Source organism: Brassica napus, chromosome C7 (assembly GCF_020379485.1).
Source record: "Brassica napus cultivar Da-Ae chromosome C7, Da-Ae, whole genome shotgun sequence".
In the NCBI taxonomy this organism is placed as follows: Eukaryota; Viridiplantae; Streptophyta; class Magnoliopsida; order Brassicales; family Brassicaceae; genus Brassica; species Brassica napus.
The window spans coordinates 30,578,476-30,604,718 of NC_063450.1; the positions used below are offsets into that span (position 1 = coordinate 30,578,476).

The 26,243-nt window shown below is 34.7% G+C and overlaps 4 protein-coding genes across 4 annotated transcripts; 2 read left to right on the forward strand and 2 right to left on the reverse strand.

Moving 5' to 3' along the window:
* Nucleotides 1-4,440: 4,440 nt before the first annotated feature.
* LOC125589566 (3-ketoacyl-CoA synthase 20-like) lies at nucleotides 4,441-7,803 on the forward strand. Its single transcript, XM_048761849.1, has 2 exons — nucleotides 4,441-5,452; nucleotides 6,897-7,803. Exons 1-2 carry the CDS (start codon nucleotides 4,673-4,675, stop codon nucleotides 7,695-7,697), a joined length of 1,581 nt encoding a protein of 526 aa, XP_048617806.1. The 5' UTR covers nucleotides 4,441-4,672; the 3' UTR covers nucleotides 7,698-7,803.
* Nucleotides 7,804-9,124: 1,321 nt separating this feature from the next.
* Nucleotides 9,125-9,861, forward strand: LOC106410304 (vegetative cell wall protein gp1). The gene has a single exon (XM_013850797.3). It carries the CDS (start codon nucleotides 9,167-9,169, stop codon nucleotides 9,737-9,739), a length of 573 nt encoding a protein of 190 aa, XP_013706251.3. The 5' UTR covers nucleotides 9,125-9,166; the 3' UTR covers nucleotides 9,740-9,861.
* On the reverse strand, nucleotides 9,827-12,275 carry LOC125589568 (ATP sulfurylase 4, chloroplastic). The gene is made up of 5 exons (XM_048761850.1): nucleotides 11,694-12,275; nucleotides 11,219-11,624; nucleotides 10,443-10,703; nucleotides 10,269-10,355; nucleotides 9,827-10,201 (listed from the first exon to the last, which is right to left on the reverse strand). Exons 1-5 carry the CDS (start codon nucleotides 12,197-12,199, stop codon nucleotides 10,058-10,060), a joined length of 1,404 nt encoding a protein of 467 aa, XP_048617807.1. The 5' UTR covers nucleotides 12,200-12,275; the 3' UTR covers nucleotides 9,827-10,057.
* A 261-nt stretch (nucleotides 12,276-12,536) lies between these two features.
* Nucleotides 12,537-14,759, reverse strand: LOC125589569 (pentatricopeptide repeat-containing protein At5g43790-like). Its single transcript, XM_048761851.1, has one exon. The coding sequence runs from the start codon at nucleotides 14,089-14,091 to the stop codon at nucleotides 12,700-12,702; it is 1,392 nt and encodes a 463-aa protein (XP_048617808.1). The 5' UTR covers nucleotides 14,092-14,759; the 3' UTR covers nucleotides 12,537-12,699.
* Nucleotides 14,760-26,243: the final 11,484 nt, after the last annotated feature.

Consider the following 26,243-nt stretch of genomic DNA (forward strand, 5'->3'; position numbering starts at 1 on the left):
TAGAGAGAGATGGGAAGATAAATAAAAAGAGAGAAGGTAATTTTGGTTAGTTAGTGAATTCGTATTTTTTTTCTTGTATATTAAGCCTAATTTCCCTTTTTTTTTCCGCTAACTAATTTGCTTGGTGAATGGTAACAACTATCATTTCTTTCTCCTATCCCTACAAATACGCACCGCTTTTTAGTTCCCATTCATAACCTAAGAGAGTCCGTGTTATCGATAGATTTATGTCATGCGCTTCTCCATAACATTTACATTTCAAGCTGTCACCCCAATTTCCTCCGGCTTTCTTTATTTGTCCCCACTAATTTCTACAAAATACGTTTCCCCCGTTGTGTCCTTTTGGTTTGATCCCAGTCCGATACATCCGATCCCACTAACCAACCGAAAGCCATTTAATACATGTCACTTATTTTATGGAGATAGCTGGTCTTCGAATTCTCGTAATATACGGTAGATTTGAAATTGACGAGCATAGCAAAACCTTAATATGTTACTTTTGTGGAGAAAATACTATTAGTATAATGGCTCTAAGAGATATACAAAATTATAAAAATTCAAATGAATGCTAAAGAGTTTTGCCAGACTTGTTCTCAAAGCAATCACTATGAGAAACTAAACTCGCAGTTTCATCAATTAATATCCCAACCAACCACCAATCTCAGCTGAGATATATATTAACGTGATGCGTAATTTTTGTACTTAGTTAAATTGTTACTAAGAACTATATCATTTTGAAAAATTCAGCTAACTTGAAACCCAATGTTATATCCTTTTGAAAAATCAGCAACTCGAAACAGAAGCTCGTCAATTTATGGCCTAAACCATTCTTTTTCTTCGGTATGTACTAAACCAAACACAAAATTAAATAATCAAGAAAACACATCGTGATGTTGACGAACAAACTTAGTATTTAGCCCTGTTCGGAACTATGCTAGGCGCTAGTCGGACGGTAATTCCGGACCTAGCGAGTTACCAAAAAATCGGAGAGTACTCGGGAATTACGCGAGACCTAGTTTTAAATACAATTTAATAAATTTATAATATATTTAGCTAATTTTAAACATGATGATACAAGTTCTTAGACATAATTATATAATTTTTTATATATAATTTTAAACAGCCTTTTTTGATTCATAAATGGTGGGTTTGGTACGAAAATTTTTTCTAAATGTAGTATGTATGTGTTTGTTTTGGGTTTGATAGCTAATTATAATTATTTAATAATAAATAATTACACAAAATTTATCAATAATGAGTAAAAATAATCAACCGTGTTTTAACTTATACGGACGGAAAAAAAAACTTAGGCGGTGAACGCGGGGTTAGGCGAGAATTAGGCGGTCAACGCGAAAATTAGGCGGTCTTACGCGGATCAATGCGGATCAACGCTGGCTACACCGATTTGAGCATAATCGCCGCGGTCAACTTCTGAACAGCGCCCAGACGGCTAAACGGCCGCGTTTTCGAACATGGCTATTTAGTATATACCTTCAATAGCGGTGACCTACACATTTCTTCACACTTATTAGTTCAACAAACTTTATCTCGGTCCGTCAGTATATGTTTCAAATACACAACTACGCAGTTCACACAGCAAAAAACTCAGGGCTTATTTTCTATAAAAAAAAAAATATAACACCAGCCAATCAATTTCTTTTTTTCAAAAAAAAAACTACGCAGTTCACACGGACAATACAAATCAAATATTTAACATTTATAGCAAAGAAATACAAATCATATACTATACCATATACGTGAATAGAAGTAGGCCCTCACATTCAATGTCCACAAGTTGTTCATAAAAGAGTAGTCTCGAAATTATTGGGTCAAAAGAAGGGTGTAATAGTAAATTACACGTACCCGGCCAATGTTAGCCACCAATGGGATAAAAGTCATCGGCGTCTCGTAGGTGTCAATCTCAGCTGGAGAAAACCATTAAAAGCTTTCGCTGGGGCAGTTGCATCTTCCCTCTCTACTTCAACTTTTATTTATCCATTTTTATATAATCAAAAGTTTGATTTTAATGAATAATAAAGATATTTGTTTATGAAAAAAAAAGAACGAAAATGTTTTAGGATAGAACTAAAATGTTGTTATAGTAGTATATTCGCTAATTATTATCTTAATATATTTAATAAACCATTATGTGAAAGCATATTTTTATTTGATTAGTGAATGTTTTTTAAAGGCATGTGTATCAGCTTGTAATCCCTTATATATTATTTGTGAAACATTACAACTTTTTTTATAGCCACGTGTCATCGTTATGATGATTCTTATAATTATTAGAGAAATATGTTGGTCCATCTAATTATATAATAAGTTTTTTATTAAACTAACCATAAATTCATTATTAATGTCATTTATTATTTCCTTAAATAAAGATTACGAAATTACCTAATGTGGCTAAAGTATATATGACAATTAATGATTTTGAATAATAAATATCTGATAAAAAAAATAATGTATCTTCTATCAAATTTGATTAATTTTAAACTATTAAAATAATTTTAAAAAATCACAATAACCATATTATAAAAATTTAGATTTTTTTGTATATGTTATATTTTGAATTTTAAAAAACGACTATAAATTACTAAAACTGTTAAAAGTCTCACATTCAAATTTTGCGATCCATGGTTTAAAATTTTTGTTATGACAAAATACAAATGATTACAAAATCATATGAATAAAAGTCTAATTTAATGAATCATTAAGATTTAAAATATATATGTATATATATCATTCTAAATTAAACTATAAACCATATTGAATAAATCAATATTTTAATTTTAAAATTTACTTTGAATAATTTTTTTTGATAAAAGTTAACTAACATTGATAAATTTTTTAAATTATAAATTACTAAAATTATTAATCTCACAATGAAAATTTTGTTATCAGTAATTTAAAGTTTTTGCTATTAAAGATACACATGATCAAAAAAACATATGAGTAGAAAGCATCATTTAATAGACATTAATATTAAAAATATACTATATATATTAATATCATTTAAATTTAATTACATATCCTATCAAATTTTTTAAAAAATTGTTTGGATTAATAAAAATGATTTATACGTTCGCACCTATTTAATTATATATGTAATAGTTACTGACTTTTAGTTATTCAATATATATTTATTATTTCATAATATAAAAGAATATATAATACATAAAATAATTTATTTATATATATATATAATTTATATATATATATATAATGTTTATCCAATGCGCAGATATTAATCTACTCTATCTTATTACAATGGAAACATAAGTTTCTAACTGTTAGCCTACAATCCTTTTTTCCGTCAACTATCCATAGTCCATACAATAAAATACACCTACAATCGTTATTACATATATAATATTGAGAAATTCTTGGATTCACCCCCTACGGTGAACTTCTAGATTCACCAACCAATAGTGTTTGAGTAATTGATATTTGATATCTTTTAAAAAAAGGAAACAAAATTGAATTTCCAAATAAGACTATATTTTTAAAATAAAACAATAAAAATACATAAAAATAGTTACAAAAAAAAAACAAATATTGTTAAACCGTTAGCAAAATATTAAATCCTATACCCTAAATCCTAAACTCCAAACCCTAAATTATAAACCTTAAATCTTGGATAAACCGTAAACCATTGGAAAATCTTAAACCCTAAATCATACATTAAAAACTAAATCTTAATAACACTAAACCCTAAACCCTAATCACTAAACTCTAAATCCTTGGATAAACCCTGAACCCTTGGATAAATCATAAACTCTAGGATTTAAATCATAAATATTTTAAAATTAAATCCTAGAGTTTATGATTTATCCAAGGGTTCAGGGTTTATCCACGGGTTTAGGGTTTAGTGATTAGGGTTTAGGGTTTAGTGTTATTAAGATTTAGTTTTTAATGTATGATTTAGGGTTTAAGATTTTCCAACGGTTTAGAGTTTATCCAAGATTTAAGGTTTAACGTTTAGGGTTTAGGGTTTAGTATTTAGGGTATAGGGTTTAGTATTTTGCTGAAGATTTAACAATATTAATTTATTTATTTTTTGTAACTATTTTTATGTATTTTTATTATTTTATTTTAAAAAATATAATCTAATTTGGATATTTAATTTAATTTTCTTTTTTAAAAGATATCAAATATCTAATACTCAAACACTATTGGTTGGTGAATCTAGAGGTTCATATCATAGGGGGTGAATCCAAGAATTTCTATATAATATTTCTTAGGTAGTGTAAATGTTTCCTTGCATGCTCATGACCAATCCCACAAATTTGAAACAGAGAATACTTCATAAACCCATAAGCTTATGATGTTTTCTTTTAAAAAAAATAATGTTTTAGAAAAAAACATAGTGTAATTTTACATAAAAAGGAAACAAGCCTAATTTAAGCTTCAACTTGCTAGAAATATTCTTTGTGTATATTGTATAAAAATATTATTTTATTCCTTAAATATTTCCCATTTCCCTAACTACATCCAAGTCTCTCTCCAAAAAAAAGTTTCCCTTAAATTCTCTGAACTCCTCCAACTTTTCAGGCCATTCTCCTCTCTCACACAGAACAAAAACTTACATTTCACAATTCTCTTCTTTACAAATATCCTCCGCTCTCTTAACTATCACCAAAAGCTCAAACATTTCGTCGTTCTCACCATGACCGATAACCAAGACCAACCTCACCGTCCTGTCCCGGTCCATGTCACAAACGCCGACCAAAACCCAAACAACCTCCCGAACTTTCTCTTATCCGTTCGTCTCAAATACGTCAAACTCGGTTACCATTACCTAATCTCCAACGCTCTCTACATCCTCCTCCTCCCTCTCCTCGCCGCCACAATCGCCAACCTCTCCTCTTTCTCCCTCAACGACCTAACTATCCTCTACAACCACCTCCGTTTCCATTTCCTCTCCGCCACCCTCGCCACTGCACTTTTAATCGCTCTCTCTACAGCTTATTTCACCACTCGTCCTCGCCGTGTCTTCCTCCTCGACTTCTCATGTTACAAACCAGACCCTTCTCTGATCTGCACTCGAGAAACATTCATGGACCGTTCTCAACGTGTAGGTATCTTCACGGAAGATAATCTCGCTTTCCAACAAAAGATCCTAGAGAGATCCGGTCTTGGTCAGAAAACGTACTTCCCCGAAGCTCTTCTTCGTGTTCCTCCAAATCCTTGCATGGAGGAAGCAAGAAAAGAAGCCGAGACGGTTATGTTCGGAGCTATCGACGCTGTTCTTGAGAAAACCGGTATTAAACCGAAGGATATTGGGATTCTTGTGGTGAATTGTAGTTTGTTTAATCCGACTCCGTCACTTTCTGCGATGATCGTGAATAAGTATAAGCTTAGAGGGAATATTTTGAGCTATAATCTCGGTGGAATGGGTTGTAGTGCTGGTCTTATCTCCATCGATCTCGCTAAACAGCTTCTTCAGGTATATTATTATACTCTTTAATTTGTCTGATAATAATTATTATGTTTTAATCATTCTGGTTGGTTTAGTCCGGTTTAGTGATTTTGACTATTTGTTATGAGGCATCGTGATTCATGGCAAAATAAAATCTAGGACTCTTTCTTATTCAACGTTCACATGTTTGAAAATGCTAACGACAGCTCAGTAATTTTAAAAGTTACTGATTATCTCCGGCTGGGTCTCACTTAATACGCATTTAATACAATTGACAGGTAGATAATTTCTTCAATTAAATTCGCTTTCACATCCTTGTTACGTGTTATAACATGCAAGTGTGGCTAATTTATTTTAAATCGAATCATTTGTTATACTGCTACTTTAATTATATTGATGCAACTTTTAGTAATATGATTGTATGAAACCATTAAGTTGAAAATGTCACGTGTCTATGAAAACTCTGACAGTGACGGGCCTTTGAGTCTTTGGGTTAGGTGGGTAGGTGGTAGTTGTGAAAATGGATAAACAATAACTACTACGAACACAACAGTGCATATCTTATTCAACGTTCACACAACAGTGCATATCTTATGAGTTTAGAACGGGTTCTAATAAAATAACTAATAAGAGAATGATTAATGAGATATTTTTAGAGTGAGTTTCTGATAGAAACCACTTCTTAACTTTTAATTAAAAAATCTAAGAACCGGTTCTTAGTTATTTTAGTTAAAAGTTAAGAGACGGTTTCTTATATTCCGCTAAAAACCTCCGCTTTAAGAACAACATTATTGCAGTCCTTAGTTTGGTTCTTAAGAGGAGGAGACCCACAAAAACATCAGAACCGAGGGAGAAAGTCTCTAACTAAGAGACATTTTGGTTTGGTCCCTGTATTGTTCGTGGGCCCCACTGAAACGTGGCGGTACACGATTGATTTGTTTTTAAATATTTTTTTTTTAAATCGGATTAAAAAAAAGTTTAAGGACCAATTATTAAGGACTCGGCAATAATGATGCTTTAAGAACCCCCATTAGTTATGCTCTAATGCGTAACTATTTACAATTACTTGTTATAGACGTATTTATTTAAATAGTAGTGTAATCATTCATATATAATAATACACATTTGAGAAACCAACGTGGTAGCACATGCTTGCAAGTTTTCTAAATCTCCAAGCTGGTTGGCAAATTGAATCAAAGTTCTTAAATGAGTGACAACAATGTTAGGTGCATACATACACATCTGGCAATTCCAAACACTAAGACTTTCTATGTAGTAATATCACATGCACATTTAAGTTGCAAAAAAAAAAAAAAATATATCACATGCACATCATAACTCTTTTTCTTTTTTTTGCACATCATAACTTTGAAGAGCCATTGTTATAGATTTTCTTTTACATGCAAGAACGTTGGTATAGTTAAATTGTATACATGTGCTGAGTACTTATCGAATCGTGACAATAATGCAGGTCCAACCAAACTCATACGCACTAGTGGTGAGCACAGAGAACATAACTCAAAACTGGTACTTAGGCAATGACCGATCAATGCTTTTATCTAATTGCATCTTCCGTATGGGTGGAGCCGCCGTACTTCTCTCAAACCGTTCGTCCGATCGCAGGCGCTCAAAATATCAGCTCATCCATACCGTCCGTACACACAAAGGAGCTGACGACAACGCATTTGGCTGCGTTTACCAACGAGAAGACAACAACGCAGAAGAAACCGGCAAAGTCGGAGTCTCTCTTTCTAAAAACCTAATGGCAATAGCTGGAGAAGCACTCAAGACAAACATCACAACTCTCGGACCACTCGTCCTACCCATGTCCGAACAGCTTCTCTTTTTCGCAACCCTTGTGGCACGCAAAGTCTTCAAAGTCAAGAAGATAAAGCCTTACATTCCCGACTTCAAGCTAGCGTTCGAGCATTTCTGCATTCATGCTGGAGGTAGAGCCGTGCTTGACGAGATAGAGAAGAATTTGGATTTGTCCGAGTGGCATATGGAGCCATCGAGGATGACGTTGAACCGGTTTGGTAATACTTCGAGTAGCTCGCTTTGGTATGAACTTGCGTATAGTGAAGCTAAAGGGAGGATTAAGAGAGGAGACAGGACTTGGCAGATTGCTTTTGGATCGGGCTTTAAGTGTAACAGTGCGGTCTGGAAAGCTTTGAGAACAATTGATCCGGTTGAGAAGTCCAACCCATGGAGTGATGAGATTCATGAGTTTCCTGTTGCAGTTCCTAGGATCACTCCCGTTACATCGTCGTAGTGTTCTTTTATTTAATTCTTTGGAAAACATATTTGTTATGTTTATCTTTCAATATTGTACTTTTGTGTGACTTATCTATTACATATCTGATTGCATTTTCTGTCTATTAGACCATGAGTAATGAGGGTGTTGAAACCTACTTTCAACAGTTGAATAGCAGCATGCAGTTTTATTGTTAATCTACATATATTCAACCGCGTTGGAAAGTTTCAGCCGTTAGAAATTTTTTTTTGCGGTCCCGGACAGCCACGTGTCGCAACGTGAGTGGCTGAAACTGTTGGGCGCGTGTCTGCAAGCCCGCGGGCAGACACATTTTTTAAAAAAATTTAAATGCTATCTTTTGATTAGTTGTGCAGATTTCTTTTTTATTTTATTCTCACCCAATAATTCATACCCATTTATTTTATAATAAAACTATTTTTACAAAAATAAAAATTATATCAAAATTCAAAAAAAAAATTATCTATAAATAGAGACTACTCTCATTTCGTTTGGATACAGAAAAACATCATTTTTCACTATAATCAACTATTTTAGTGTTTTAATTTTTTTTTTGTTAAATGGATCCCAATAATAATTTTTTCAACACCCAAAACTCTTATAATTTTCCTTTTAACTTCCAAAATCCCAACAATTATCAATTTCAAAACCAAACTTCCAACCAGTCCCAAAATATACCAAATTATGGTTTTTCACCAAATTTTTTCATGCCATCATCTGTTCTGAATTATCCTCCAAATTACGGATCAATGATGCAATATTTTTCTCAAACACCACCTCTTTCTTCTACTCCAACGGGTGATGAAAATGTTCCGAGAGCAACTGAATTTCCCGAAAAAATATGTATGTGCTTTAAGAGTTTTAATGTATTTTTATTTTGTGTGCTTTGTATCGTGTGTGTTTAAAATTTCTTAATAATATTTGTTTGTATCGTATGTATTTAAAGTTTCCTAATTTTAGTTGTTTTAATAATAATAAGTTTCGTATTTTTGAAAATAAAATTTGGTAAATATCTTACTTAAAAATATATGTTTTTAATTTTGATTGTTTTTATTAATACAGATTTTGGTTTTATTTAAAAATTAAGCTAAGTATAATAATTCAAAATAAATATTATTAAAAATTATGTTATTTTAGTTTTTAAGTTAGTTGTAAAAAGCAAAAATATGAATTAAGTGTTGTGGAGTAGGGTGTTGAATTTTTTAAAACAAACTATTGAAGTAAGTGTTGAAAAAATGAGCTGGAAGAGAAAGAAAAAATGATGTGGAATGTTAAAAAGAGAAAAATAAGTTGTTGAATATGGAGAGGGTGTCGAAACATCGTACATGGTCTTAGTCATATGCATCAGAATAACGTGTCAATCAACAATGACACGTGTTTGGGTCCTGGCGCCACGTGCCAGTGTACTTGAAGCCCGTTAAATTGTGTCTTTGTAAGAGAATCAAGAAAGACGATGGAGAAAAACGAAAATGTCGCAGAGTTGCGTTATGTCTTTGGTGTCTGCTAATGTTATGAGGTCTTTCTTCTTGTGCTCATCCAAGTCTAAACCATGTTCCACACGGCTAATCGCAGCATCGAAATCGGTTAAACGGGTCAGAAGGTTCATGTCCTTAACCTACTCCCTTCCCCGGTTTGATTTCGTTGGCCAAACCGGTCCACCTGAAATTCAATTTCCTGGTGGAACTCCCTTGGAGGAAGAGTTACCTTCACGGCCGAGTAGAGGACCAGAGTGGGCCCCGTTAGAAGTCCCAGAACTTCCTAATATACCGGAGATAAACCCGTCGGAAACTCCTCCAGAAGTCACGACAGTTCCTAGCGATCCACCACCGGTTGGACCGCCGCTAAGTCCTGGCCCTGAGTTTCCGGTCCCACCGCTTCCGTCTCCACCGATGCCAGATACGCCAAATCCTCCAGCTCCGGAAAGACCTCCTGATGTGGTGCCTCCAAACTGGGAACCGCCTCGTCCACCGGATATAGTCCCACCAGAGATTCCACCGCCAGGAATAGACCCTCCACCGCCTATGGGCCCCACCATCATATAGCAAACATGCATAAAACTCTTCTCTGCTTATGCAGTCTTGTCGAAAGTAGTTTTTCTTTAGTTTACAGTAATGTTTTGAGAAGTTCAGTTCAAACGCAATCATAAGTGTTTTCTTCTTTTAAACAACAATACGCAAATATGGTACAGATGGATGCGACTTGATGATCGACAACATAGACGCAGAGAACACACAGTTACTTTATACAATCATACATTGGTTTTATTTGGGAAGCTTTTTTGATACACAAACAGAAGCTTCTGTGCGAAGTGGAACTATTGAACATGAAATGTGAACTTGTGGGACACGGAATCTCTGCATTCAAGCAGAAATGGCAGCTTCTGAAACCCTTCCGTTACCAGACTCTGCGTTGACACTGTCGTAATAATCAACCAACACTTTCCAACCAGAGGGACACATGAAACCGTCTGGTGGGTTCTCTTTCTTCTTCGCCAAGCCACGCATCTACAACAAAACCACGATCTCGTTTAGTTACAAAGTATGAATAATGGAACGTAGAATCAGATTTTACCTTGGTTCCTGATATGAAGAGAAAGTCTTGAGACCTGGCAGGATCAAAGAAAGCCATTTTCCCCTGAGTTGTGTCATATGCAGCAACCTATGTAAACAAAACCCAAATCTATCAGACTTTAAACTTTCAAAGAAATTTCAGATTAAGAACAAGTATCAATGACTGAATTAAAACCTTAAAGGGAAGAATGTTGAGGCGTTCGAGTCCTGGAGCCATGCTGAGTACTTGCTTCCCGTGATCAGCATCATATAGATCCCTCTTCTCTGTTGGATGGCCCATACCTGCCGGATCGCGGCCAACAATATAGAAATTGGCTCCCGCATTGATCCTAGCTTTGGCGTGCCACTGAACCTCGGTGGGGCCAGCATAGTGCATTGGAGATGGGAAGATGGAGACCACGGTAGTCTCTGGATCAAGAACACCGTCCTCAAGCACCTACATGATCAAAGCAAAAAACACAGCAAGTTACATTTTAACTCCATATGTGATGCAGCGCAGATCGTGATCATCCATGATCACAGCTCCAAGACTACTTAGGATTATTTCCTTTTCTAATTTCGGCTTTGTTTTTCTTTTTATCGAATAAGTATTATTTCCTTTAGCATAAGGGTTTTGCAAATCCTTTAGGTGTTATGATTTCTAGCTAGTATAAATAGAGAAGCTAACAATAGATGTAAGCTACGATTTGATTAATAAAGCTTTTGAGTTTGGGTTCAGTTATCTTCAACAACAAATTATCGATTTAGGGTTCTAATCCTTGAACCTTACGTTTATAGCTTCCACCTCACTATCAATATGCAACCAAATACCAAAAATCAAATATATCCTAGAGAAGAAACAAAGCCAATAATCCAATATTAATCTATCTAAAATCATCCTAGGGTTTAATTGCAAATAAACAGAGTTTCTTGGAAGAGAAGAAAGCAAAAGTAAGGGTTTTATTTATAAACCTTCTCGTGTTGCCTCATACGCCAGCTGAGAGGTACATCATCGGCTTTAGTGAATCCTCCAAGTGGATTCAGCAACAGGACAGGGTTTTTGTAACCCATCTCAAGAAGTCTTCTTCGAGTATCGGTCATGAGAAGGGCGTGACCATTGTGTACCGGGTTCCTTAGCTGGAACGCGAAAACCGCGTCCGCGTCACGCTTTGTGAACTCCTCACGGAGCTGAGACGGAGACAGACGGAACCGGTCAAGACCGTCGTTGTACTTGATCGGCTCCAGGACTTGTAAATCACCTCCGATCAACCAGTTTCCTGATCTGGTGATTGCTTCTTCTGCGTAAGGAAGACCTGGAGCTGTTGTTCCCCAGGTTCTTGCTATACGTTCTTCTTTAGGGTGCTTGTAAATCTCGATGCTGCGCTCAAATAAATCAATAATCACAATCAAGAACTTCAAGAACACATGTTTGATCAAGATAACTTACTCGCTGAGAATGGCGATGGGGTTACCAGACGAGTCAACGAGCGTGACTCGGTCAGAATCGCCGATGCGACTCTTCTGCTCGTCGTCGATCGCGAGAACGATCGGAACCGACATGTTGACGACGGAGCCGTCTTCGAGCCGGATCGAGTTGAAATGAAGTGTTTGGAGGAACTCTGACTGTCTCATGAAGCCTCGGAGCGGGCTCGCCCAGCCTTCGCTGAGCACGTGTACCCACTCGAGATCCACGCGATTTAGCGTGATCCTTACGGGAACCGTCTCCGCCTCGCGTTTCATCACGCGCCGCTTCGATTCCTCGACGACGAGGTCCATGAGCTTCCCTCCGTCCGGCTCGATCAGAGCCGCTTTCACGGCGAGACCGCGGTGGGAAAAAGCTCCGCGTCGACGGAGAGAGACGGGTCTAGAGGCGTAGAGGGAAACACGATGGTTATTGATTGGTGATGATCGAAAAGGAGAACCGGAGAAGACGATGGCGGCTGAAGAAGCCATTGAGGAAGTTGTCTTGTTGTTGTGTCTCTTACAAGCACATTGATTAATCAAAAATCTTGTAATAATTAAGACACGGTTAGTGTATCCGTGATGTTATAAATACATCAATGAAAATGCTAAAATATTTGTTAGTGGATAAGTGAATGGACATTGGTCGGAATAACGTTTCTACTTGTTGATGATGTGTCAATTAGCACCTAATCCCCCATTCGCCCCCACCGGCAGGACTGTTATTATTTGATTAATTCATGTGAAGGACAAGATAACAACTGTTTTAGTTTATATATATTCTGTAAAGACAAGATATGTTGTTCTTAAAAGGACTAATGGAATCGAATATTTTCCAACCATCTACACTAATTATAAAACTATTTTGTAATAGTTTTGGGATACACGTATCGAGTTGTCAACATGCCTTTTTCTAATCAACAAGTTCTAAATTCAAATAAATAGGCAAATTAAAGCAAACTCAAAATGATCTGTGGTATAATTGCACTTAATTAATTACCAGTACTAATCCCTGGAGATTTATTAACACGGTGGTCTTTCATAAGTTCCCGGGTCTTCTCCACGTCATCCCAACGGTTCGTTCCGGCATAAATATTCGACAAAAGCACATACTTTCCGCTGTTTTCAATTTCTAACCCCAACAAATTCTTTAGCGCAATTTCACCCCTCACCAAGTCATTGTGGATTTGAGCCGATCCAAGAAACGATCTCCACAACATCGCGTTGGGCTTCATCGGCATCTTCTTGATGCATTCTTCAGCTTCTTCCAGCCATCCGGATCTGCCAAGTAGATCAACTAAACATCCATAGTGCTCAACCTTAGCCTCGATATTATAAACGGCTTTCATCGAGTTGAAAATTTGAAGACCTTCATCAACTAGACCCGAGTGCGAACATGCGGATATGGTCACCAGGAATGTAGCTTCGTCCGGTGCAAGTCCTTGGGAGATCAAGTTCTTGTAAAATCCGATAGCTTCTAAACCAAACCCGTGAAGTGCTAAACCGCGGATCATGGCGTTGTAACACAACGTATCTCTGTGGTGCATTTCATCGAACACTTGGCGTGCGAAACTCAAACATCCACATTTTGAGTAGAGGTCGATAAGAGAAGTTCCAACGAACTGGTTAAGAGACAGATTAGTTTTCAAGAGATACACATGAGCCCATACTCCTCCACAAAGATCACCTATACCCGCACAAGATTTCATCAAAGCTACAAGAGAAACCTCGTTCGGTCTCACACACGAACTCATCCGCATATTCACGAACAACCTCAAACCCTCCTCGTGTAAACCGAGATCAATCTCACCTTCTCCTTCGCTGGACCTAGCGTACGCAGCGAGAAGGCTGTTCCAAGTAGCTAAATCAGGTTCTGTAATTCGATCGAACAGAGACCTAGCTACTCTCAGTTTCCCGCAATTGGCGTAAAACCCAACCAACGCAGCTTGCACAAACCGATCATGATTAACCGGTTCGAGAAACTTCAACACATGGGCATGAAGAGCCCTTCCATGGCGATGCCACCGAGGGTGAAAGCCCGATGCTTTGAAGAGAGAAGGGTACGTGAACTCATTGGGTCTCGAAATCTGAGCGTAGAGAGAAAAGGCGAGATGGGTTTGAGTCGATTGGTGATTGGAGACGATGGAGGAGATGAGAGTGTTGTAGAGGAAGACGGAAGGGTTGGAGATGCGACGGAAGATAGAGAGAGCGTACGGTAAGCAGACGGTGGAGGATAAAAGAAGCAGCTTGCTTAGAGGGAACGTGTGGTGAGAGAGGCCGATTGTGAGGAACTGTCCGTGGATTTGCTTGAGATTCTCGAGGGTTTTGCATTTTGATATCAGGTTTAAGCATCGGTGATTGTTGCTTGTGCTTGGAGATGTCATTTGCAGAAAAGGGTTTAAGTTACTCGTACTTTTACAAAGTTTCTCATAGTACTTGAGGAAGTAGCTCAAGTTTTAAGAGCATCATTAACCCTATAACCCCCATTTGGGTTTCTTAATGATTTGTTTAATAATAAAAGTTAGTTAAAAAATTTAGTTAAAAAACTCATAAATTTTGTGTTCCATTGAGAGTTTCTTAATTAAGAGTTTCTTAATTAAGAGTTTTTAAAAAACTTTAACACAAGTCCTGACTTTGTATACAAAAGTCCGTGATTTTGTTAATACACAAGCTTACAAAAGCATACAAAAGCTCGTGACTTTGCATTGAAACATGACACAACATACAAAAGCATACTCTCTATTACATTCTTTATTATCTCCACTGTTTTGAAAACCGAAACGTCAACGAATAGATTATGGAGTAGAAAGGCCTTCTCATCTCGAACTTGTCTCTCTTCAGATGTATTACAAGGCATTGCTGCCAAAATCGCAAACTCCTTGACCCATTTTCTTTTGTCAAGCTTACCAGCCAACCCCACCGTCATCTCCTCCCCATGTCACATCCTCCACTGGAAGTGAAGGAAAAATAGATGGGCTATTTGCAACAACCGGAGGAACCACCCAAGTGTTTACCTGGAAGCCATAAGGAAGGTTGCCAAACTGAAACATAACAACAAATTATTATACTATGAAGCCTCCTTAATAACATAACACAGCACATGCAAAAATGGCTTTACGTACTTTATTATGCTCAATGAAAGCTTTCATAAGAGCATCATAAGCCTGCAGACACAATCACAATCACACCAGGGATCACAAAACAGAACTGAAAAGATAAAAAGGTGAAACCTTTATCAACAATTGAAACTTACAGCATCAAAAGGCCTGCTTATATGTTGCAGTAGCTCAACTAAAGAATGACACAGAAGCTGTTGTTTCCCAGCTGGGTAAAAACTTGTTCTTGACAGAACAACCGTGATAGGATTCCCACTCTCAAAAGCAAACAACTAAGAAGGAGTCCTTACATCGATTTGAAAGAGATCATCTAATCCTTTATCTTCAATTGATGGACGAACAGACGTTCTGATATCTGCAAGATTCAAGAAACATCAATCAGTACGCGAGATTAGACTCAGAACGCGACGAGTTAGCGAGAAGGAAACTCACACTGGATCGGAGGAGTAAGGTGGGAGAAGGAGAAGAATTCGTAAAACTGCCCGAGACGAGTCGGTGGGCACATGTTGATTTCGCCTTGTCTCCGCCTTCCGCAACCTGAGAAGCCTCACATCCGCCGCCGCCGCCGTTGCCCACGACGAGTTTCTTCTCTGATTCCTTGAGCTTAGGGCTGAGAACGGAATCTGATTGCCGGCATCCTTGTGTCCAGATTCCTTGGGAGACGAGCGAGACATCGGCGGTTTCGACGAACCGTTTCATCAGATCAGACGGAGAAAACCCTAACCTGGATTCCCGGCGGCGGAGCTGACGGGACCTTCGACGATTTTGAAGGCTCCTTCGAGCACAGAAGGCAAAGGAAAGGCGTTGTTGATCCGGCTCGACTGAACCTCGCTGTAGAATGTCAACGGAGAAGACGAGAGAGGAGGAGAGAAAGAAAAGAAAGAGAAAAGAAAAAAAAAAGAAAAAAAAATCAAATTTCACAGTTTGCTGACACGTTGTTTAAGGACTATTTTTGTGATCGCTCCCCAAAATCCTGTATTAAGGATCGGTTATTACCCTTTTATTCAGTTTTGATTTAATTAAATGACTTATTTTGTTTAAAAACTCTCTTAGAAAACTGCAATAATCATGCTGTAAGGGACCGAGAGAGAAACTGTCGGGGAAAAAAGTGTATTTATGGGCCTCATTCATAGCCTTTGCGATATCATTTGATGGGCCAACGCTATAAACAAACCAAGTTAAAACTCAGGTCCAAACTGTCATTGACTGGACCTGCTGAAACCTAAATAGAGAGACCAGTAAGAAAATTTCGGACAAGAAGATACGAGGCAAGTGTCTTAGCGTACTTTTTGGTCTGAAAAAAAGAAGATATGAGGTAAGTTTAGTCTCTTGAACTCAGAAAGAAAAGGTTCATGTAGGAGAAGCTCAATTGTAGCAATAATTTAAGTTTTCTGAGATGCAGGGTGTGATTGGTAGTGGGTGTAGGTGTTGTCCACATAACCTTTAATAAAAATTTTAAAAACACAGCTCTTGAAATACCCTACAACTGTACAAATGCTCTATAGAACCAAAAATCCAGAACAATTTTTGGAGGTTTCCATAAAATTTTATAGCAATCAAATTTAAAGTCACAACAAAAAATCTACATATTTTTTTCTAAAGCAAAATGTTTAAAGCTACAACCATTACCAATCGGACCCCTAATATATAAAAGAGAATACTCTCGTCTACTATGTTGCCACATCAAATTGAGTAAAGGGCAAATCATGCCACGTCAAATCTTTACTAGAACCTGGAATTTAACTTCTAATTTATAAATTGGTTAACTGGATCACGTTTTTTAAACGTCGTGGCCAACCTTTCACATAAACTTCTAATATGTTGTGAATAGAGAGAAAGATGAAATAGGCTAATCTTATTATTAGTTCGTAGACGATGATACTTTATATAGGAGTACAAAGTTAGGATTTAGAACCTTCTATAACATGGGCTTATGGGTCTATGATGGACATCCACATTAATATTCATAACACTCCCCCTTGGATGTCCATTATACAAAATAAGTCCTAAAGCGCGTATGATGCTGCCTCATTAAAAACCTTACCAGAAAAACCCAGTGGGAAAAACCATGGTTAAGGGAGAAAGAGTGCAACGCGCATCTACTCCCCCTGATGAGAACATAACTTGAGATATCTGATAGGAGACAATCCAGTGTGATGAATTAACTCTTTTGTCTTGGGCTTGGACCGGTTCACTTCTCTTGATAGATCTGACACTCCTCACTGAAACTTGAATATCTTGATGACTGTAGGATGAAATGACTTCAAACCACTTGGAAATCGAAGCTAACATCCATTTCTAACTTTAGGCACCGGTCTAGCTCTGGTAAGATTGGGATATCGAACGATATTTGGGATATCAGTCGAAATTAGGTATTCTGAGACAGCTTGTACATATCCCACGAAAATAGCCATATCTCAAGTTTTATAATCGGGAATGGCTTGATTCAAATTGGAGATGAAAGTAGAATCAAATATCTTTCTCTGGGCACCAATTTCATATTTTAGTTCCATCTAAAAGGTCTCCTTTGATTGGGAAAATTTCGACCTTCGATTCTGCTTCGCAAATGGAATGTGTTCATGTCTTGATTCTTTTTCAAGCATGATTGATCTTGATCATTCTGTTCTACTTCTCTAAATCTCAAAAATTAATTTGGAAGATTGATAACATTCCTCTTTAGGTGTTTATTATTTGCGTGTTCTTTGTTGCCTCGTTAAAACCTTAACATAGAAAACCCAATGGGACAAAACCAATGATAAGGAAAAAGAGTACAACCACGCACATCATCATATTCTCCCTCTGGAAGCATCATCTTTGGGAGATGTATTCTCATCATATATATCATCCTTTTAGGAATTGCTATAAGCATATCCTTGGTGAATAAACTCGTTATCTTGTCATATCTCTTAGACCATAAGACTTTTTGTCCATAACATACTTTCACACAAAAGGTCATATTTTGGTTTATTTGGATTCCATGTCCAAATTTCCTTTTATAAACAATCTTCTAAACCTTCACATTATGCATACTTATACATACGAGTTATTATTTTGCTTCTTGTGAAAGTTACAAATATGACTATCCCTCTTGTCATACGAAATCACATCTTTCAATCATGAAGGAGATCAATAAATTTTCAATATCATGGTACTTCATCACCAATACTTTTTCTTTCTTTTATATGCTCAATATACTCAAGCGGTAATGTTCTCGAGAACTAGCACTTACTGCTTCTAGCAAACCAAATCCTTATGGGGTTTACTGCTTCTTACAGTTTATATTCTTTTGGATCTTTCACATAAATTTTATTGTTCCAGTGGCTCTCAGTTCTTCTTCTTTGTTACCAGACTAAAGAAACTTGAAAGCTGATGCTTCCACCACATGATGTGTTTCTTATAACAATTGCAGGTCTTTGTGAAAACTCTTGTGCAACTACTCTTTTGCATCTCACCATTTTTTTTTCACAATCTCATTCATTCTTTCACATAAAGACCCATTTTCTTGCCACTGGTTTTACACCATTAGGTGTACGGACTATCGGTCCGAATACTCTTCTCTTTCTAAGAGATTTAATCCTTCATCTATTGCCTATTTCCATTTTGGTCTATCATTTTCTTTGTGTACACTTTTCAATAGATGGTTCATGATCCTCATTTTCATCAACTGCTACATTGCATGCATAAGTATTTAAGACGTCGATTTGATATTGGTTCCATATTATTCTAGATATGACATAGCTATTTGAGATTTCTTTATTCTCAAGTACCTGAATTTCTTTCTTGTCATGTTTTCTATCTCTTCTCGAGATCCTTAATATTTCATTCCTCGATTCTGCCATTCTCATTCATGCTCCTTTTCTTTTCCGATGATTATTTTATTTGGAACCGATAGGTCTTTCACGCTTCAAGCGCTCTTTAGACTCATTAGCAGTTTGATACTGTCCTTCTGGGACATCCATTTTAATTGGAGCATTTACAGCTGGTGCTTGTGACTTAATCACTTTCTTAGGGTCAGTAAATGAGTCTGGCAACTCATATACTAATCTTTGTAATAGAATTATCTCCATACATTCATTTTGGACTTCTATTCACACTCTTTAGTACGAGGATCAATGATAATTCACTTCAATTCATTCATTCTCCAGCTGTTTATTTTTCTCCCCCTAATGTTGGGTAGACTAACTTTGAGTCTTTAATTAAATCTTATAATCAATGGAGATCATATCCCAACATATTTATAACCTCCTTTGAGGTCTCATCTTTAGCGGTATGGTGGAGCAACTACAACTTATCCAAATTTTCTAGATGGGATCTTTGGTTCCTGACTCATAACCAATTTGATGGGGAGAGTTCTTAATTACTTTTGGCAGTATGCGAATCAATGTTGATGCATCTTACATATGAACATTAGCTACAACATGTTCATCATGTATCTCAACATGCATAAAATAATTATCAAAGGCTTGTGACTTCACCAGTATTACTAATAAATCTCACAAACATCAGGTTGTGGATCTGTGACAAGGATACATATAACCTTCTTGTCGATGCATTAATTATAAACACATGGTGGATGATCAGTCCACCAGTGGGTGATCAAGCCCACAAACATCTCCTTGTATTTATAGATTCTAAATCTATTTGACTGGTGAAAAACCATATTTTTATATTGCTTTGTAAGCAAGTAGCATATAGAATATCATCCTTAAGAATTTTCTGGTTCTTAACGAATTAACGAATGTCCATATGATTATCTTTCGCATCATTACTAAACCGGGATGGCATAACCGGTCTGCCAAACATATACTTTCGGTAAACTTATGGTTTACTATTACATTCATCTCCATTTTCTAATCATTGTATAGTAAAATACAATAGTGCCTTGGTGATACTTCTGATTGAAGGTATTCAACATTTCCCTTTACTTATTGTCTCAACATTATTAGATTCTAAATCCCCTGGTTATTTTTTATAAATGACTCCTCAAATCTATTTCCAGTGTGAACATACTTCTGGATGTTTCACTTACTACGGATGTCGGATTCTCTAAATATCCACCTCGAGTTGATAATTCTATTGGTTTACCTTAAGAAGAATCATCAATCTCAATTGGAGGGGAAACTTAATCTTCTAGAAGTTTCACTTATTATATAAAATGTGAGATTCTTTAACGCTTCCCCTCGAGATGATACTACTAAAAGTTTATCAATCTCGAAAAAATCTCATTTTTGAATCAACAACATGTATACTTTCTCATATCTTTCTAAATTTTGAGACTTAGAATATAATGCAATAAGGATTTTAAACTGCAATCTTATGTACTCTTCTGGAGCATTCATATATATCATTCTATAAGGTTTTACTACCTTGTATTGTACTCACAATATTTTCCTTTTCTTTTTCATCTTTAGATGATTGAATCATATCATTTCTTTATCACCATGTTTATTTTCTCAACTTCAAGTGAGCAGCATATGAGTTCTATAAAGAAATCCTTTCGATCTTGACCTTATCCATATTCACGTCTACAACCATTTATATAGTTATGTCTAATTTCTTGACCAATACTATTTATATAGTTATTTCGTGATTTATCATCTAACATCAATAGCTCATTATTTTTCTCAGTCTCAAGGAGATAAGATATAGTTATAAACATCTTTAATCTTTTTTCTCAATCGTGTGTCTGCTGGACAACATTACTTATGAAAAAATGTATTTTTCAATATATATGCATCATTAAAAATTTCTTCGAGAAAATTTTGTTTTAAATTTAACATCCAACATAGTTGATTTTAATTACAGACTTCAGGTCTTGTAATCTTTTGATGCAAAATATATATGAGCTTTAGGTAATCACATTCAGGTGATCGTAGTTTTCTTCGGATTGTTATTCAAAACTTATAGATCTTTAAAGTTCAAGTCTAAAACTTAAATCTCTCGTATAATATATATTAATATCAAATAGTATATAGACTATAGCATAATATAAACTAAAACATTATCTTAAGTACCTAATTATGTCAATTTTCTGGCAAGTTATCATACTTGATTAACTTTATATATAAATAAATAAAATATTTATCTCAAACGCAGCTGAGATCAGAAATCCAACCGTTCATGTTTCTTAGAAGGTTATAATCTCGTATAGTATCTTCTCTTTTACTTTTCATTAGGGATTTTGCTTATGCACCATAGACCATAGACATTATTGTTAGTATATATATATAGTGTACACTCAATAGCATGTATGCGTATTAGAATCAAAGTTTTCAAACCCCATGATAACAAATAGACGATTAGAGTTTGATATTTATAATTATGAGTCATATTTAATATAAGATATTAATGCTTTCAATAATGAAACAAACAGTAGCATGCTATCAATAATATATGATTTGTTAATCTCACGTAATCACTAAAACATGAGAAGATAATAAGAGTACTTATCTTGATCATATTGAAGACCGATAGATGGAGAAAACGAGAAACTGAAGTCAGCCGATTTATACTTCTCAGCTGATTAAACTCCACAGATAAAATCTCATCGTTTACAAAACATATATCACACTGTATTATTCAAAATTTTGCTCATGGAAACATGGCTGTTAGTTAGTAAATATTAGACATTATACATTAAACATTAAAAGAATAATGATATATATACTAACCCCACTCAAATTACAAAATACAGTAGTCTATGCACATTAATATAGATATCTACGAATCTCGGTGGAATCAGTTTTCAATATACATGTATATAAATTTCATGCATCAAACAAACGTGTAAATATATGAAATATGTTTGGAAAAATCATATATCTATTTTACATACTTAGACGTTTCTTCTTCTCGATCTTATATAAAACATGAATCAATAATTTTATCAAATATATAACCAAAACTAAGCTAGTAAATACCAAATCTATTGAATCAAACAATAGCATGCCAGCACAGATAATCTATTACTTATTAAAATATAACTCATTCTTCATACGATGAAATCAACGTTTCTGAATCAGATAATTATACATTCACCAACTTTAGTTAACTAATATTGAAATAGTAAATAAATAGGTCTGATCTAGGAATAAGGTAACCATCAAACAGTCAAGCAGATCATATAAAATTATGGAGCATAATCGACAACAAAATTGGACTAAAAAGTCTATCTTAAAGTATGTCATACGGAGTTATAAGCCATAAAGGATTTTAAATAATTAAGTAAACATCTAGACAAACCGATCAATGATTCTATGTCAAATTAATCACACAAAAGAATACCATACAACGATTTCGATTTTGTAAACTCTCAAAATTCTTATAGTCTTTTAACAATAATATAATAATAGACTAACAAGTGCTCCCTCTGTTTTATAATGTACAAAAATACATCTATTTAATTTGATTGGCCACGTTATATTCAATAAATGTAAAAGTTACCTAGAGATATAAAATCTGTTTACATTTTAAAACAAAAAAATTTCTCGAAAACTACTTACAATATAAAACGGAGGGAGTATTAATTACAGAATCAAAAAATACGAATAGATGAAGTTACTTGTCTCGTTAATTGGGACAGGCACATGTTGGGGTGATTAGAAAATGAAAAACGAAACAGTCGTGAAGATATCTCAGAGACGATGGCGTTAGATACGGAGGCCACCTTTGTTAACCCTCGACCATTGCAATGGAAAACTGGTTACTGATTTACGGCTTGGGAAAACAGGGCTTTCAACTTTACTCAACAGCTAGGGTTTTTGCTCAGGGTTAAAGTTTCGTGTTGATATTGTGAATAGAGAGAAAGAGAAAATCGGTTAATCTTATTATTAGTTCGTAGACGACGATACTTTATATATGAATACAAAGTTAGGGTTTAGAATCTTCTATAACATGGGCTTATGAGCCTATGATGGACATCCACATTAATATTCATAACACAATACAAATTATTTTTAAACAACAATTGTTTTAGAGGCCCACCTGGTCGTTGAACTTTGAAGCCTAGAATCCGACACGTAATCTTATCCATAATCTAACCCGACTTTCAACCCTAATTATTCTTCAACTTCTTCTTCCTCCTCTTTCTCCATTGATGTTTTTTTCACTTTAAAACAAAATCAAAAATTATCTTCAAATATTCATTGATTTTCTCTCTTTTTTTTTTAATCTCAAATCGATCAACCCATAGTCATATTTAATCAATTCTACCTTATTCAAAATCGAATTTCATCTTTTATGTACGAGTTCATGATAAAGAAGAACGTAGAATATTATTCGTACAACTAGTACAACTCTAACTGGTGCAACTTGTACACATCTAACTAGTACAACTCTAATTAGTGCAACTAGTACAACTAAAACTAGAATAACTGGTACAACTAAAACACATATGGTACAACTTTGAAACTAATATGGTAATATTTTGAATTTTATTTTCAACTTATGAATGATGCTATAAATTGAATGATGTAGAACCAATGAGACATGGTTGTCTAATCTTTGTTCGCTTGCATGTGTCAATATACATAAATAGTTTTTTCAATAATATTTGATTTGGATAATAATTTGTTTACTAGTTGTATTAGTTATACTAGTCGTACCATTTCCCAAAAAAAAAAAATCATCTTCGTCTTTTTGCTCCCAAAGCCCGAAGAAAGCAGCTACGGAGCCGGACAAGTTGCAGTACAAGGAAATTGAGAAGAGTATACCGCAAAAATGATGTACAAATAGAAGGATACACATAATATTTTGGTCAGTTGATTTTTTTTTTTCATATAGAAAACCAAATAGAATTTTTAAATTTCTTTAAAGAAGAAATTGAACTAGTTGCACTAGTATTACATGCATGTAGAAAGTTGTACTAGTAATACTAATTGTTTATATGTTTATTTACACGTAGTTATACCAAATTTTGAGTTATACCATATTAGAAGTAGTTGTATTTGACTGTAAAATTGAAAAAAAAAGGTGGACTAGTTGTATTATCTTCTATAACCCATTCCTACTCCAATTTCAAGATTTTACTTATATAATATCATATTAAACTTTCAAAACGGACTCTTTACATTAACATTAACCTAAACTAATAACTTTTGAAAATTGGATTATCAAACTAAGTGAAATATTGATATCTCATGAGTTGCGTACATTTGAACATTTGTTTTTAGTCATTTAAATTATTTAAGGTGCATCTCAATGTTTATATGTCATATGTGTATATATATATATATATATATATTTGCATACCATATGAGTCAGAGTGCACATCTAAACGTTTTTAGGATTAATCAAAAGGTTTTATCTGCACATTTATGAGTTTAAAGGTCAAATTAAGAACACCCGAAGTTAAAGGACCATAAGCGCAAAAAAAACTTGCATGTTTTTTATTTAACTCAAAAAGATTTATCTGCACATTTAAAATGTGGTGAAAAAACTAAAATGTGATAAACTTTTTAACATGTAACTGTACCAATATTTTAATTGTACAATTGTATACATAGTTGTATCGAGTTTTGGGTTGTACAAGTTTGTATTGTCTAGAATTTGAAATATATAGTTGTACCAAATAGTAAATAAATATAGCTCAGTTGTACTACTTGTATATATTTACATACCTAGAATCACATGCTATTGAATCATTAATTTAGTTAAAATACATTTGGTTGATGCTTTTCAAAAATATAATGAACAAACAAGTAAACAAACCTTTAAAGTATAATGTAGATAATGGAAATTTATGCGATTGTGTAATAATTGTAGAAAAAATTTGGTAAAACTTCAAATAATTAGGATTGACCATTCTAAGGACCTTTCAACTTGTCTAGTTTGTGGTTATTTTCATATGAAAAGCCAAATAGAGTTTTAAAATTTCTTAATTAAAGAAGTTGTATCAATTGTACTAGTATTTCATGTCTCGTATATATAAAGTAGTTGTACTAGTTAGACTAGTATTACAATATATACTTATACTAGTTGTACCTGTATTACAACAGAGAAACATAACTGGTATATTATATGAAGTTTTACCAGTAGTAATGACAGAAACAACACATTACAAATTTGGTTCATTACAAAGTTTAAAACACACATAAATAGTCTCACATGTACAATAGGTTTAACAAAAGTATAATTCTACCACATACTAGTTTGGCCATTTAATTGTTTTTCATTTGGAATACACAATGTGATTTTAAAATTTCTAAAATGACAAAGTTGTACCATGTGTATAGTTCAACTACTCTAAATTTTGTGGTAGACTTTCGCCCCCAAAGTCTTTTTTTCTTTACATGGACATAAAAATAAGATAAGAGATAGAACAATTGTAAACACATATACAAAAAATAACATGACGCAACTTGCATTTTTTGATATGCAGAGATGACATATCAATGTTTTTATTCTTATGTTTTCAAATTAACAAGGTCAAGTACCAGTTTTATAGATATACCATCTGTCCATAGTTGTACTAGTTTTTTAATTGTACCAGTTTGTGTATAGTTGTACATTGGCAGTGAAATAAAAAAATATTAGTTGTACCAAATGATAAATACAGTTACCTCAGTTGTACCACTTATTTATGTTTACATGATTTTGCATAGCTACAATAAAATCATCAATTTTATAAATATACATTTCATGCATGTTTTCCAAAAATTAAGTGGACAAACAAGTTAACAAACCTTAAAAGTATAAGGTAAATCGTATAAACTTATGGAGTTGTGTACTGACTTTCAAAAAAAAAAATTCAAAACTTCAAATAAATTAATAGAAACTTTATGAATACATAGCAATTGGGATATTTAATTGTTTTTCTCATATGGAATAATTTTTATCAATTTCATAAATGTCAAAGTTGTACCAGTTGTACCAGCAATACTCGTCTATAGTAACAAACTGTATCAATTTTTTAATGGTTATTAACATTTTAATTTAACTTGATTTAATCTATTACAGCTGCATTTAGATGTTATTATTTCATTTGTGTTCATTTCCATATTACAAAAGTTATATTGCACATTTAAAGGGATTAATTTAAAAGGATTTATATGCAAGTTCGAGAAATTGAGGTCAAATTGAGAAATAGTTAAAGTTGGGAGGACCAGATGTGCAAAAATGTTACAGTTCACCATTGTTGCTCTTCGTTGATCGAGCTTTCACCTCGGATCGGTCATGGAGAGGGAGCTGAAGCACGGAGACACGAGTAGGTAAATAGGATAGGCTATCCTGATGGAGCAATCTCAGATCATAGTGGAAAAAAGAAGATCACAAGGAAGAGATGGTTGCAACGGTGAGGAGAGATGGTCGTGTGTAGTCCACGGCGGTGAATTGATCACCATGGATTGAGAACGTGGTTCAAGTGAAGCTTCAACGGCTTGGAGATGAAGGTGAATCAAGAAGAATCACAAGTTAAAAGCAGG

Bases quoted from the DNA above. Each gene is read 5' to 3' on its own strand.
- LOC106410304 (XM_013850797.3), top strand. From the start codon at position 9,167: ATGTCGCAGAGTTGCGTTATGTCTTTGGTGTCTGCTAATGTTATGAGG.
- LOC125589566 (XM_048761849.1), top strand. From the start codon at position 4,673: ATGACCGATAACCAAGACCAACCTCACCGTCCTGTCCCGGTCCATGTC. The intron at 5,453-6,896 runs GTATATTATTAT...ACAATAATGCAG, and splicing joins TCGCTAAACAGCTTCTTCAG to GTCCAACCAAACTCATACGC.
- LOC125589568 (XM_048761850.1), bottom strand. From the start codon at position 12,199: ATGGCTTCTTCAGCCGCCATCGTCTTCTCCGGTTCTCCTTTTCGATCA. The intron at 11,625-11,693 runs GTAAGTTATCTT...ATTTGAGCGCAG, and splicing joins CCCATCGCCATTCTCAGCGA to CATCGAGATTTACAAGCACC. The intron at 10,356-10,442 runs GTTTTAATTCAG...TTGTTTACATAG, and splicing joins TCAACATTCTTCCCTTTAAG to GTTGCTGCATATGACACAAC.
- LOC125589569 (XM_048761851.1), bottom strand. From the start codon at position 14,091: ATGACATCTCCAAGCACAAGCAACAATCACCGATGCTTAAACCTGATA.